This window comes from Papaver somniferum, chromosome 9, assembly GCF_003573695.1.
Source record: "Papaver somniferum cultivar HN1 chromosome 9, ASM357369v1, whole genome shotgun sequence".
NCBI lineage: Eukaryota > Viridiplantae > Streptophyta > Magnoliopsida > Ranunculales > Papaveraceae > Papaver > Papaver somniferum.
The window spans coordinates 157,085,132-157,099,825 of NC_039366.1; the positions used below are offsets into that span (position 1 = coordinate 157,085,132).

General features: G+C 35.4%; 2 protein-coding genes and 1 long non-coding RNA gene across 4 annotated transcripts; 1 reads left to right on the top strand and 2 right to left on the bottom strand.

Annotated features, from left to right (window-relative positions):
• Window positions 1–504: 504 nt before the first annotated feature.
• LOC113309716 lies at window positions 505–4,995 on the bottom strand. 2 transcript variants are annotated; one of them, XR_003340718.1, is made up of 6 exons: window positions 4,544–4,995; window positions 4,327–4,446; window positions 2,955–3,234; window positions 2,293–2,431; window positions 914–1,019; window positions 505–819 (listed from the first exon to the last, which is right to left on the bottom strand). It is a non-coding gene; the product is annotated as an uncharacterized LOC113309716 (long non-coding RNA). The 2 variants fall into 2 exon arrangements; XR_003340717.1 differs by having other exon boundaries at window positions 4,327–4,449.
• A 12-nt stretch (window positions 4,996–5,007) lies between these two features.
• LOC113309715 (isocitrate dehydrogenase [NAD] catalytic subunit 5, mitochondrial-like) lies at window positions 5,008–8,318 on the top strand. Its single transcript, XM_026558223.1, has 7 exons — window positions 5,008–5,301; window positions 6,029–6,349; window positions 6,458–6,619; window positions 6,709–6,783; window positions 7,065–7,174; window positions 7,266–7,338; window positions 7,764–8,318. Exons 1-7 carry the CDS (start codon window positions 5,083–5,085, stop codon window positions 7,959–7,961), a joined length of 1,158 nt encoding a protein of 385 aa, XP_026414008.1. The 5' UTR covers window positions 5,008–5,082; the 3' UTR covers window positions 7,962–8,318.
• A 207-nt stretch (window positions 8,319–8,525) lies between these two features.
• On the bottom strand, window positions 8,526–14,134 carry LOC113309714 (phosphatidate phosphatase PAH1-like). Its single transcript, XM_026558222.1, has 11 exons — window positions 13,755–14,134; window positions 11,794–13,381; window positions 11,098–11,696; window positions 10,917–10,990; window positions 10,607–10,691; window positions 9,996–10,082; window positions 9,802–9,874; window positions 9,525–9,568; window positions 9,267–9,395; window positions 9,083–9,181; window positions 8,526–8,955 (listed from the first exon to the last, which is right to left on the bottom strand). The coding sequence occupies exons 2-11, from the start codon at window positions 13,262–13,264 to the stop codon at window positions 8,902–8,904; spliced, it is 2,715 nt and encodes a 904-aa protein (XP_026414007.1). The 5' UTR covers window positions 13,265–13,381; window positions 13,755–14,134; the 3' UTR covers window positions 8,526–8,901.
• Between the last annotated feature and the right edge of the window lie 560 nt (window positions 14,135–14,694).

Sequence of the window (14,694 nt, forward strand, 5' to 3'; positions counted from 1 at the left end):
TTTACTTCAGAAGAAATAATCTTTTTTTAGACTGCATTGGTTTTTACGTCAAGGTACTATGTGAAGAAATTATTCACAGAGTTTTTATGTGCAGGGTTCATGCACAACTTTATTCTTTTCTATTTTAAATAGTTATCGAAACTATTGGGATCAAAAATAAAAATTGAACATAACATCTTAAACAAAGTTGAAATGTATCTACAACTCTTTTTAAAATCAACTCTTTTTAACTTGCTTATATTATGTGCATAAATTTACTCTGTGAAGAATTTATCCACACGTTTTATTCTTTGCAGTAACTATTCACACATTTGTTTCTCTGCAGATTTTTCACATATAAACATGAAATTTAACACAAATCTACATGACCTAAAACACATGTATCTGCACAACAAGTACCAATTAAACAACAAGTACAAATTACCTAAAATTTATTCTGTGAAGATATTACTCACACCATTTTTTTGTGTAGATAATATTCACACAAAGATGTTTTTATGTGCAACTTTTATACACTTGTGTTTTTATGTACAGGTTTTATACAAATTCGAACTTTATTTCTTTTATTTTTGCTTCTTTGAAGCACTTCAAAAAACTTTGTGAAAGCTTCATCAATTTTGTCCCAAGTTGCTGAAGTGTAGTCATTTTCCATTGTCATCAAAGGGAGACTCTTTAAGTACCTCCATTTGTCATAAAAGGGAGACTCTTTAAGTACCTCCATTTGTTCAACATTCAATTTCAGCTCTTGTTCTTTCATAGCATTCGCGAGAGCAGTCAAAGCAGACAAACCCGCTCTGTATGGCAAATCCCCAGAATAAACTACAAAAACAATGAGAAAAATTATTCAAATTTTAATACCTTTATAAGAGAAAAATTTAGTCAAAGAGAAATTTCATAACAACATTTTTAGTACCTTTCTTAGATGGTCCCAGCATTTTTATTAGATTTTTTAGATGGTACGACATTTTTTTTTACGTTACCTATCTTACATTTCTTCTTCTTAGAGTTACCTTCAGAAACTTCGTCAAAATGAAACATAATATTAGTATATATGTTGCGTGAAACCGTACCAACAGACCGTTGGTAAAACCATTAATGTATATCCACAGATATAATCCCATCAACATTCAGTTCTTAGTGAAAAATTCTTCCTATATTGATGGTAATATACCACCAATTCGAACAGTAGAAAAAGTGCAAACTCTTACATACACACCAAGGTATCAATGTGAATAGTACCTGCACTCATATAAACCTAAAAATTCTGGAAACCATAGAGCTATGGATGAAGAATTTAAACAGTTTTAGAATTGTTCCTTATATGCATTCTCTCGATGCAGCTTTTTATGAGTGAAAACTGTATAGGGCTGAGTTAATGAATAATGTTTTTATTTTTTGGAAAATTAAGCATTCACGGTTAAGATAAAACAACTTAACATCAAATAGTACATAGTCGAGTTACACTAACATATATGGGAAGAGATAATGGCTAGTTTATCCCATTCTAACATATATGGGTAGAGATAATAGTTAGTTTAGTACATAGTCGAGTTACAAATTAACTAAGTTTCATTGTGTGAAGATATTATTCACACCATTTTTTGGTGCAGATACTATTCACACAAATATTTTTCTGTAGAAATATAGGCATATCAACATGAAAGGCAGGAGCATAAACATAGAAAATTGAGTGCATTACTTGAGTGCTTTTCTAGTGGGCACTAAAGTTACAGTTCCCAGAGTAAATGAGTGCATGTGCAAGAAAATATTGTAAGTGCGACAAGGTATTTTTAGATCAATTCCATCACAAAATTTCGGTGCAGGTATTATCCATAACTTTATTCCGTGCAGATACTATCCACACATTTGTTTCACTGCAAATTTTTACACACATCAACATGAAACCTAACACTGATACATATGAGCTTAAACATATGTATATGCACAACAAGTACCAATTAAACAACAAGTACAAATGAACTAAATTTCATTGTGTGAAGACATTATTCACACCATTTTTTGGTGCAGATACTAGTCACACAAATATTTTTCTACATAAATATAGGCATATCAACATGGAAGCTAGGAGCATAAACATAGAGAATTGAGTGCATAACTTGAGTGCTTTTCTAGTGGGTGCTACAATTACAGTTCCCAGAGTAATTGAGTGCATGTGAAAGAAAATATTGTAAGTGCAACAAGAAATTTTTAGATTAATTCCATCACATTAACCATCCCTGGATAATATTATTCAGTTATGAGTGCGGTTACCCAAGAGCCTAAGATAATTACCTGGTTCGACTTTGAAAGTTGCATAACAGATGTCATCGGGAACAAACATGTTGTTGTATTAGTATGGTCCCTTTCCATTAATCAGAACACCATCAGGCGTCCCTAGGTGCTTTCCATCATTAAGGCTCCTCCTTAGAGACTGAAATCCATAGAAAACACAAACTTTAGACACCGCATGTTGAACAACAAATATTGCATCAATGGTTCATTACTTTAAATAGAGAAAATGTGAACAAATAGCCCATACACACGTGACTTATGGTTCCTGATACACTATTATCAATTACCAATAACCATAGTGATATCACCATAAGAAAAATCCAGACATGCCAATCTTTACACACAAATACATTCATAATCAACTAACAATATTAAAACGCCTAATTGTATCTAGTCACTTTGATCAAAGAAAAATTCATTAGTTCAACTCTCTATTGGAACCACCCTCAAGTTTCTAGTCCACCTTTCAATCCTCAGTAGTTATGCTGAAGCGACGACTCGTAAAACAGTTTTTAAAAGAGCAACACATATTAATAATTCTGTCTAGGATATGTCCACAAATATTTATTGTGCAGGATATATCCACACTTTTGATTTTTGTAGAAAAATACCTAAAGTTGAAGGAAAAATCCACAAGAAGAGATAACAAAAGCATTTAGTACCTTATTCTTCATCGGCTTCCATTTCTTTGTAGGATATATTCACAAACACCAATTTCTTCATCGACTTCCATTTCTATGCCAATTTGTCTAGTTGCTTCTCTGTAACTAATACATATATGTGCAAGTATTGTCCTCGAGTAACAAAATTGTTGGATCAGGTTAATACCTTTACAGAAATCTACTCACCAATTGCATAAAGGAACAAAATAAACTACATGATGATTAATAATTTTTGTGAATAGTATGAACAATGAAGTAGTTTCCAAGGACCACCACTAATCTGAAAAAAATTAGATGAAAGCATAAAGTAACTAGTAGTGAAAGTACCAATTTTTTAAGAAAAGTACAATTAACAAAAATTAGATTCTTTGAAGATATTATACACACAATTTTTAGGGAGACATTATTCACACTTTTTTCCCTACAAGAACATACGCATATCAACATGAAACCTTGCAAAGATTTTAGAATTTGTTACTTCACCAGAGCCTGAACAAATGTGAAACAATCAAAACTATAAATTTGTGCAGGATATATCACCAGTTCCTTCCTTTTTGCAGGATGTATTCACAAGAAGATCATATCTTAAAAATAAACATTAAATCATGTTACGGAGCAACATATGAAATCCAGAAACACTATACAAACCACTCATCAAAATTTCAGATCTACCGTATTAGTTCAAAAATAGATTAATTTTAATACCTTTCTTAGATGGTCCAACAACCAAATCAACTTCTTTATTTTTTTTGCCAGTGCCCTTCTTAGACTTCTTACTTTTGGGTCTAACTTCTACCGAAACAAATACGACTCTAGCATGTCGCTCTGATATCTAATGAAAATGTGGAGTAGGGAAAATAAAAACATATATGTTGAAGAAACGACTGATAAACGACTTTACTACCTTCTTCATCATCAGATTCAATTTGTTCCTTACGTTTAACATATTTCTTTATACTAACGGCTCATACAAAAACAAATACAGATTGTAAGTAACAGTAATTATTGAAAGAACATTAAAGCACAACTTTATTCTATGCAGACTATCTAGCTACACATAGAATAAAGTTAAATATTGTTTACTAGTGTTACTTAAACATGAAATATACAAATACCAACAATCTAAACAAACATATGAGCCTTTTAAAAGATATCTATCTACACAACAAGTACCGATTGAAAAACAAGTACAATTAACAAAAAAATGATTTTGTGAAGATTTTATACACACTATTTTTATGGAGACATTATTCACACATTTCCCCCCCTAAAGGAACATACACATATCAACATGAAACCTTGCAAAAATATCTAAAAAATCAATTTTGAAGATATAAATTTTGCAGAAATACAAATCAGCAAAAACTGATACCTTTTCTTGTTCTTTTTAGTTGATTTTTAGATGATTCAATTTTTTCTTCATCTGATTCAGTTTCTACTTCAATTTCTTCGCTAAATTTTACACGTTTGTTGTTGATAGGTTTTGACTTTTCTGCTACAAAATCAAATTCATTTTTAGTTTGTGCAAAAATTATTAACTAAAATGAATTATGCACAACCAAAAGGTATAAATCAAACAGAAATTATACCTTTCGTTTTCCATTTATGAATTGATTTAATGCTTCTTGTACTTCTTAATCAGATGATTCAATTACTTTCTTATTTTTTCTAGGTTTTATCTTTCACATTTAAAACTTCAGATCTACAGAGATATAATTGATGATTATGATTCAATTTGACGATAAAAGAAATTACGACGAAGGAATGGGACGATGAAGAAATCTCAGATTTACTGTTTCTCTGAGAGTTTGTGGTGGAGAAGTTGGGATATAATAATTGGTAACGGGTGAATTTCTTATTTTATGCAAGGTTATAATGGTAATCTATCTTATAGTATTATACTAAGGCCTTCAGGACAATTTACATATTTATTTAAATGACCTTCGGGTCAAGAGAATAAGACCGATAATATAAGAATAATTTACTCAATAATACTAGCGTTTTCTCAATAATTATTTTATTTCTTTATATATTATATATATATATCTTTTATGGTCATTTAGTGGTCTTATATTCTTTCTCTGTTCTTTTTTTCCTCTCTGTCCCTCTTCTTCTCTTCTTCCATTCCATGGCTTCTCAGGTCATCAGAAACGCTTTTCGAAGGCAACAGATCTCCAAATCATTCGTGAAAAACCCTAATGTAACTAGGATTCTGACATCTCCTTTCACAACATCATCCGATTCTTCTTCTTCATCTGACGATTCTACTCCTCCAAGTTTTCCGATTACAGCTACTTTATTCCCTGGTGATGGAATCGGACCTGAAATTGCGGAGTCTGTAAAGAAGGTTTGGTCCTAATCTTACCCTATTATATGTATTTCAGAATTATGCATCAGTTTTTTCATCGAAACTATGGCAATATTGAATTAGTCAATTGTAGGGTTTGTTTACTTATATCTTTAAAAAAATCAAAATTCTGTAAAATCTTTATGATTGATTAGGAATTTCGATTAGGTTTAGCCGTTTAGGTCTCTGGTTTAAGTAGCTTAAATGAGACGGTACAATATTTAGATTGAAAAGATTGTGTTAGATTAATTCAAAGCATTTTGTTAATGTAAATACGTTGTTTGGTCGAGAGCTCAAAATTGGTGCAGGAATTCTTTACTGGGTAAGGAATCGGTTTTTGGTTCATAGCCCAAAGAAAAGTGACCATTGTAAGCATTTGCTTGTTCAGTGTATTATGGATGGATCATTTTGATGGTGCCGATGGAGATTTAAAGATTGTCTAGTAGGGGCTACACTCTTAAAAGTTTGGTAGATTCTCACTATTGTAGAAGTGAACGATGACCTTTATTTGAGTTTAGTATACATTTTTATGGTTTTCAGTACCTTGCTTAGTATACGTTTTTATGGTTTTTAGTACCTTCTTTTTTGTGAAAGATATCTTACATTTGATAAGCATTATTGGTGGTTCAAAATCTAGTAATAGAGTTATATTGATCGATGCTGTAGCTTCTTTGAACAGTCATGAATATTTTATTTTGGTCTAACTGATGCCGTTTCGTTGGTGCAGGTGCTTACTACAGCTGATGTACCTATAGAATGGGAGGAACATTTTGTAGGGCAAACGGTAGACCCAAGGACACAGAGTTTTCTCACGTGGGAAAGTTTGGAATCAGTACGTAGAAATAAAGTGGGTCTGAAAGGTCCAATGGCCACCCCAATTGGGAAAGGTCACAGGTCTTTGAACCTTACACTGAGGAAAGAACTTGGTCTTTATGCTAATGTTAGACCTTGTTACAGTCTACCTGGATATAAAACCCGTTATGATGACGTCAATCTTGTCACCATTCGGGAAAACACAGAAGGCGAATACTCCGGCTTGGAGCATCAAGTAAGTTTTTCACAACCATTTTTCCGCAATGCCTTTCTTTTTCTCCCTTTTGTGTGTTTTGGGATCTTTCAACCCAAACCATCTCAATGCTGGAATTTCATTTTCTAGGTCGTCAGAGGTGTAGTTGAAAGTCTCAAGATTATTACTCGACAAGCAAGTCTTAGGGTGGCAGAATATGCCTTCCTATATGCGAAGACGCACGGACGCAAAAGGGTCTCGGCAATTCATAAAGCCAACATTATGAGGAAGACCGATGGTCTTTTCCTTGAGGTATCTTAATATAGATCAAACTCCATCTTCCAAACTGTCTTAATGTTTCTTTACATATCTGTGTAATGAGTTTTAACTTTCACCTGCAGTGTTGTCGTGAGGTTGCAAAGAAGTATCCTGAGATAGTTTACGAGGAAGTCATCATTGATAATTGCTGTATGATGGTGTGTTAACATCTGCTAATTTCCTAACTCTTTACTTGTTTAAGGTGGTTAGATATCAGACCTGCGAGCTTTGTGACACAGGATACTGTTTTTAATTTTTATGTTGAATATAAATAATGAAAGAAAATCTTCTTAAAACATTGAATGCTCCCAAGGTTGAGAATACTAATTCTCACATCAGTGTCTCATTCAGCGTGATATTATCTCTTACATTTAGCTATAATGTAGTTGTAGGTCTGATGTGTTATTGATCCAGCGCACTGATGTTTGCATCTTAACAGCTTGTTAAAAATCCTGCACTCTTTGATGTACTTGTAATGCCTAATCTCTACGGAGATATCATCAGTGATCTTTGTGCCGGTTTGGTTGGTGGCTTAGGGTTAACTCCCAGGTATTTTAATCTTCTTGGTGCTTCATTTTACATATTTGCGGACCATTTGGTACCATTTTAAATATCTAATCTCTGTTCGCCCTTCATCTAGCTGTAACATTGGTGAGCACGGCATAGCCCTTGCTGAGGCAGTGCATGGTTCAGCGCCTGATATTGCTGGAATGGTAAGCAACAATTCAAAGTTATCTCTTGTAATACCACATACTTTCGTCATGCATATAACGAACTTGCGTAACATCTAGGTTCCGTACTTTCTGTTCTTCAGCAAACTGAAGCATTCATTTCTAGCACGATTTTGAACCTTGTATAGAATCATTAGCCAGAGCAAGAAAGTCCGCTTCACTGGCTTGAGTGTAGAATCATTAGAAACCATTTTCTCTTACGATATTTTGTCAAGACTTCCTCTTTTTCACGTTCAAGCTTTACAAAAAGGATTGTGTTCACCTACTTCCCACTTGCTGAAATAGGAAAACTGAGCATTTACCCGTGCATTGCATGTTGGTGCTTGGTCAAAGTACATTTGCTTCTTCTGTGAGCTATCATTTTATTCCTCTTCCTTTTTTTAATATTATTTATTAATTTATTTCAGAATATGGCAAACCCAACAGCTCTTTTACTGAGTGCGGTTATGATGCTAAAGCATTTGAAACTTACGGACAAAGCTGATATGATTCATGCTGCCATCATCAAGACCATAGCAGATGGGAAGTACCGAACAGCTGATCTTGGTGGCTCTTCATCAACGACAGATTTTACAAAAGCCATTTGTGGCAACTTGAATTTCTAATCTTAAAAAGTTGAGATTAGTATGCAGATTATACGAGTGACATTGTAGATCATCTCCAAATAAATTGGCCTCCACCCACTGCCACAATACATTTTTTTTTTCTTCTTTTCACTTTTAAAGTTAATAGAGGGTCAGGTGGGATTTGAACCTGCGACCAAGTGTTGGTTCCGGCAATGTGCAGTCCTACAAAAGAACATGCCGCCCAATCTTTGACACAAGGGTTGAACCTGTAACCTCGTATTTCTTTCTCACCTCAGTGTTTTGCCGCTGCTTTGAGTAATTTTCTACTTAACATTGTTTTTTCTATTGAAACTTTAAGCTGAATGAGAATTTTTAAAGATTTTGGTTTGAGTGATATAGTTGCTGCCTCGAAAGATTTTCTACTATTATTTATATTTATTTTCTGATTAATTTACTTTGAGACAGCTGAGAAGCGAATACTTTTCAGGAAGGGATCACTAATGGTCAATGTAGAGCTTCCAGGTTCATACCAGACGTGGTAGTAATATGCAACTGAGAATCTTCGGTATTTATTTTGCTCGTAATAAGAAACTTTTTTGGCACGTATAAACCAAACCGATGACAAGGCAGGGCGTTCTCATGCCCCCACTGGAAGGGTACAATTTTCTGAAATAACTTCTCTTATAATGAATATCACAAAATGTTCGAACTACACTATGACCTAAATCCTACATATGATGAGGCAACCAGCATCCTCAGTAAAGTTCACCATTTCTGTTTCGTTGCAACAGGTTATGTTAGAAAGTACAAGTAAATACGTACAAGACTACCAACAGGAAGAAAAAAAGTAGGGTACCCTCTGACGGGTTAATGCTGTAGGCCCTTGTGGCGAAGGCCACAAGTTAACCTTTTTCTTTTCCAAAGGTCTATCCATCAATTGGCGACCGCATTTTCTAGCTATGCACAAGTTCTGCATCATTCAATCAAGTTCTGGCAATGGCACTTTCCAAAAGTTCCATGAGTTGTAATCTTCCTGTAATAATAAGACATTAGGAGTAGCTTTCAACCATGGTAAAATTGCCACGCCAGTCTACTCTCAAAATGACATTTTGAGTTCATTTGTATGGAGCTAACAAACAAAGAAACTATGAGTGCATTACCTGCTCCACGAGTGAAGTAGGTGGGAACATGTCATCAACCAGTGTGTGCAGGGAGGTATATGATTTAACATTTATCCGATGACTAATGGCCACCTCACCCTGCCAATTTACAGAGAAACAATAATCTAAATGGATCTTTTATTTATATTAGTGGACAACAACATGAAGCACAGATGAGAAGTACCTTAGGATTGATGATAAATATTTTGCCTTCCGGAATTCCAATATTCATATAACTGACCTTGTCAGTGTCTCTGTTCCCAAAACCAGCATAGAATGGATTGTAACCTTTAGGGAAGAGGGCCTTAATATCCTGTTGACATAAAGCATAGAATGACAGACGCTAAGAGATGCCAAGAGGGATAAATCAACGACCATTAAGAGCAACTAGAGTAGCACAATTTCATTAGAATGCAGAGTTCAATTAACTCAAAAAACTTACATTCAGACAGGCAATTTTGAATTCGTGAGGTGCCCTTCTAATGACTGCCATTAAACAACAAAATTGTTTTTAATCAGAAACGAAAAGCACAAATTTATTTCATATAACAACACCGTGAGGTATTTTTATGATATGAACTTGATGCCAAAGACACCAACAACCCTACAGAAATGTTCCAGAACTGAATACCAGTTTCCAACACAAACCTACATCATGCTCCTCGTGACACATATTTGATTTGTTCCAGCGTAAAATGTTACTTTTAACTAGACCTCACCTTCTCTGAACAACGAAGGGAACAGTCCGTCGGGTGAAATGACAACAGGCCCACTAGGTAAAGCTTTTCCATCCTGAGATCAAGAAATTAGTTATGAACGCTTCAAAACAGACTTTTTTGAAGCATAAATATAATTAAGAAACTTAATATGCGCGATGAAATGAGAAAAACAAGAAAGGATCACATCATGATACCTGTTTAAGATTTAGAAGGAAACTCCTGGTCAGATATGCCTGAACAATTGCACGTGCACTCAAGAAAAGTAGCTGATAACCATTTTCCTGCAGTTACCACCATACAAATAGTAATGTGCATTGCCCAGAAGAGAAACAAAACAAAATCACAAAGTGCACTTGTTCTTAATGAATGATTTCTTATGCATATGCTTACTGTCAAAAGAATTACACTCATCCACTTTAGAATAGACTATTGGAAAGGGTTCTCCATGACAAAGGTAATGACGAAAAATATACATGACAAAATATGGGTTGACGAGTAATGACGAAAATATCCATGACAAGGTTTAAAGCAGGGTTCTCCATGCATCATCACAAACAAGATAGTAAAAGACGTCCACAGGAAACTGGGAACCTGATATGGAGATCTTCATGGCTAAGACTGAACCAAATAAATGATTCTATTATGGGACCAACTGAACGATTCTACTATTGAGTCAGCTCAACATATCATTAGACAAGCACAACTTTTGTCCTAACAGACCTCCTTTGTTGGGCTAATGGATGACGGGTCCAACTTCTTGTGGATATGTGTCATACATATTGACAATCATTAAACAGATGAATACCTTAATTGCCGAGAAAAGGTGTGCTACCCCAGATTGTGTCCAATCTTTCCCGACTAAGGGCATGAACTGCCCTAGCACATCAGACCTGAAATACATAATGTAATGCACCAGTCATATTCCATCAGGAAAAGCAAAGATTTTTCACCTATATGCATGATTGACTACTAAGAATTTTGAGAATGTCTGTAAGTCGCATTCCCAGTAGCTTATGCTGCATTGTAACATGACATACATAGCCTTGTCAGGCACATCAAAGGTCATGCACATATACACAAAACTGCCCTAGAACAAGGGAGCTAAAGAATCTTACTTAGTGATTGTCCCATCAACATCAGATATAACTATCCGTGCATTCCACTTCCACAAGTATATATGAGCATCAACCTGTAGAGGATTTTTTTTTTTTTTTTTTTGAGAAGTCAGCAGGACATAATCCTAACAGAACTCTATCATATCAGCATACAGCTCTAAAATTTGAGTTTATGATCGACCTGCTGCGTCCCGAGAACCCTGGTCGAGAAACTGAAGGTTATCATATTTTGTCCATCTTTAAGATTCAACGATGCAATCTGCTCTGTGGTGGGAACGTTTGTCCTTACGAGTTGCTTGCGAGGAGACTCGGCACCACGACTAGGTGTTGGAGTTGTTTCTACTTGTGGGTTTAGTAAGCCAGATTCAGAATCAACAAACACCTCATCGCTTGATGCATCACTGCTAGTATGCTGAAGAGTTTTAACCCTTCTAAACGGAATTGGCCAGAGCCTCCACCTGCGACCAGATGGAGATGAGGTGAGCCCTGGAGAATCCTCCCCGGGCTTCAGTGTCTCATCTTGTTCTACAGGAATTGCATCGTTATGATCAACAGGTAAATCTAAACCAAATGACACCTTTCCAAGTACTACCGGTGCAGCTTTCTCCCACAGCAAGTACCTCCCTTTAAATCTAACCACGAGATTTTCATTCTTCGTAATTGATAAAGCAGAAGTTTTGAATTCCTCCTCAGATACACGATGTGCATCGAACACTTCACTAGCAGGACCCAACCCCAAACCAGCATGAAGCAAATTCCGGCATAGTGAAATCTCAAATCCTGGAAGCAACAAAGATAAATAAATGAAGACATATTTAATAAGGAAATACGAAACAGCTATCCGGTATATTAGCACTTTAACCATTTCGGATCTTACCCATTCCTTCACTGGCCTTGGTCCCACCACCAGAACTCGTTGTCTCCAGTTCATTTGTTACACAATCTACTGGCTCAAGTGGAGGTGTCTGGGGATTACTTGGTTTATCAGAAGTTTGTTGTGCCAATTCAAACTGTTCCTCTTTCAAATTCAGATCATTACTTTGTGGATATTCAGAGCTCCTATTTGGAACCATGCTTTCTGGATTACCTATGGTTAAGATACTGTTCTCTGGGGTCATATCCTCTGTGCTTAAAGACAAGTCATTCTTGCATGGCAGGCTGTTTTCATAAGCAAGACCATTCTGAGATTCATGCTCCTCCATCGGCGGGACGCTAGTAGGAGACTTTTCCATCGAATCATCAAAACTATTTTTCAACACCAACTCCATGCGTGGCGAACCCATATCTTTTAACTCTTCATCTGGAGCATGCTCACTCAATTCTGGAAATTCCAGGCAACTTTTAAAAATCTCTCTTCTCCTCAAAAATCCAACAGCATCCCCTGAATCATTACATTTGGCAGAATCAATTTTTATGCTTTGAGCCTTATAAGTCTCTTGAGTTTGAATAGCAATTTCACCCTCAACTTGACGAACTTCCACCAAACGTCCAGAACCACTTGTATCACCATCGCCAGTGATGACATCTTTTGAAGTCCTATTAGGCGTAGAGGCATCAATTTCGCTTAAGTAGTCAGAAGCCCATGTATCTTGACTGTTGCTAAACTCCTCGTTGTTTCTAAACTCAGCTCCCTCACCAGGACCTAGATGAAATTGCGGGGTACTTAATTGTACATTATCCATGTTCTCTTCTGTGGAACTGATAGGCGCCGTTAGTACATGACCATCCACACTAATCAAGACCACTTCTGAATCAGAACCTTGAGGTTCCATTGCATCTTCTAGCTGATCTAAGCTCTCATAATGATAACCTTCATAATCTGGTGATCCAACAGAATCCACATTTAGTGATTGCTTGTCTTGGAATTCATATAACTTCGTATCATTAGCATTATCAGTTTCACAATTCTCAATTTTAGGTGAACCTAATGAACCACATTCCTCTGACAACTGAGCTTCCTCGGTACGTAAGATATCAATGTTATCATTACTGCTGCTACTGTTAGCCTGCGGTGTATCTTCCAATTTTTCGCAGTTTTCAACAACTTTGTCTTTCTCAGTCTCTTTAGATGGTACAATCTCTCTTACAAAATAAGCTTCTCCCGAATTATCAAGGTACATATGAAAATTAGCTTCAACACCATTTACAGATATCTTAACCATCTTTTCAGCCCCTTTAAGAACACCCTGAAATTTACCAAATCGAACATACCAAGGCGTACTTCGGTATGTCCCATCTTGCTGTTCAACAGCAATGACATCAACAGCCCCACCAAAGGGATGAAAAGGTGTAGCAACAGAGTACACACCCTGAGAAATTAAACTCCCTACTTTACCAACCACATTCATCTTGCCTTCTTGCAGCTCCAAAAACCCAATTCAAATATATTAAGAAACCCCACATAAAACCCAATTCAAAATCTCGATCTTTTGCTTTTGATTGATATAATAAGATAAATAAACAACCTATAATAACAACAAATTTATCACACAGTTAGCACGCTTTACCCCTTGACCAATGTTCCAGAAATGAATATAAAACAAATAAAAACATTGTATGTTCTTCCAGGTTAATTACCCGTGACATCTACAAGATATGTAAAATCACAGAAATATTAAAAAATTGTAAGCAAATTGCATTGCAAAATTAAAGAAATTCATACCAAATATACAAAAACAAGAAAAGAGAATTCAAAATCTTGAATTTGTTGATCAAATTGGATATTATAAACCCTAAATGTTATGAATTGAATGATAAAATAATGTGTACAAGAATCAATTGAATTCTGAATTCTAGTTTTAATCACGAAATTTGGTTTATAATGATATAGAAACTTACCAAAGGAAAAGACGGGTAGAATTTGTGATCGATGAGAAAGAGAGAAGAAAGAAACTCTTGCTAGCCTGACAAAGCTGTGATGACTGCTGAGAAATGCGAAATGAGTTCTGTTCTGAGTTCTCCTTCTCTGTTTCTTTTCTCTCTCTATCTTTCTTTTTAGTTTTCTTTCTGATTTTTAAGGTGTTTTGGTTTGGGGAGTTGGGATTAGATAACGTTAGAGAGCGAGACAGTGTCAAATATAGACATATGCGCATAAATGAGCTGCCGATTTTAGTCAAGTCTTCTAGGACGTAGTTGGGACATGACTCATGAATCTCCTTCTTTCGGTTTCTCTTGCTGCACTTTTGCTTTTGTGTTGTTTCTATGGATCAGGCACCTGTAGTTGGGAAATCAATACCAAGTTGATTTCACCTGGACTACATATATTGTATCTTGTTCGTTTTTGATTAAGAATCCTATTATTGCGCTTTAAAAAGGAGGGGAATTTGGGGACTTATGGTGTCATGCAATAACAATGCAATAGAGCCCCTTATCCTGGTATTTTATGTAATACCTATTCTATCCATAATATGATAAGACTAATCAAATGATTAATCTTTTGGATATCAAAACTTGATTTTTCTTGATTTTGATTTTGATTTTGAAGAAGGAAAAATGGTGATTTTTGTGATTTTTTTTGAAAAATTTTGAAGAAAAATGATGAAACCCTTCGTCACAAAATTCGGGATAACCTTATAATCAACTCCCAACATTAATTTTATCGATTTAAATCCGTTGAAAATCAGAAAAAAATCTGATAATTTTACTTGTTACGGCTGGGAAATTATGGAGACCCAGCCGTAAATAAGAGATTACGGCTGGGATATGATGAATTCCCAGCCGTGAAAAAGAAAAACGGATGGGAAGTTAAGAATTTCTAGCCGTTATTCTATCCAGAATC

Coding starts and splice junctions, on each gene's coding strand:
- LOC113309715 (XM_026558223.1), top strand. CDS start 5,083: ATGGCTTCTCAGGTCATCAGAAACGCTTTTCGAAGGCAACAGATCTCC. Junction 5,302..6,028: donor TTGCGGAGTCTGTAAAGAAG/GTTTGGTCCTAA, acceptor TCGTTGGTGCAG/GTGCTTACTACAGCTGATGT. Junction 6,784..7,064: donor TTGATAATTGCTGTATGATG/GTGTGTTAACAT, acceptor GCATCTTAACAG/CTTGTTAAAAATCCTGCACT.
- LOC113309714 (XM_026558222.1), bottom strand. CDS start 13,264: ATGAATGTGGTTGGTAAAGTAGGGAGTTTAATTTCTCAGGGTGTGTAC. Junction 9,396..9,524: donor TCAAAATTGCCTGTCTGAAT/GTAAGTTTTTTG, acceptor TTATGTCAACAG/GATATTAAGGCCCTCTTCCC. Junction 9,182..9,266: donor TATTTATCATCAATCCTAAG/GTACTTCTCATC, acceptor GTAAATTGGCAG/GGTGAGGTGGCCATTAGTCA.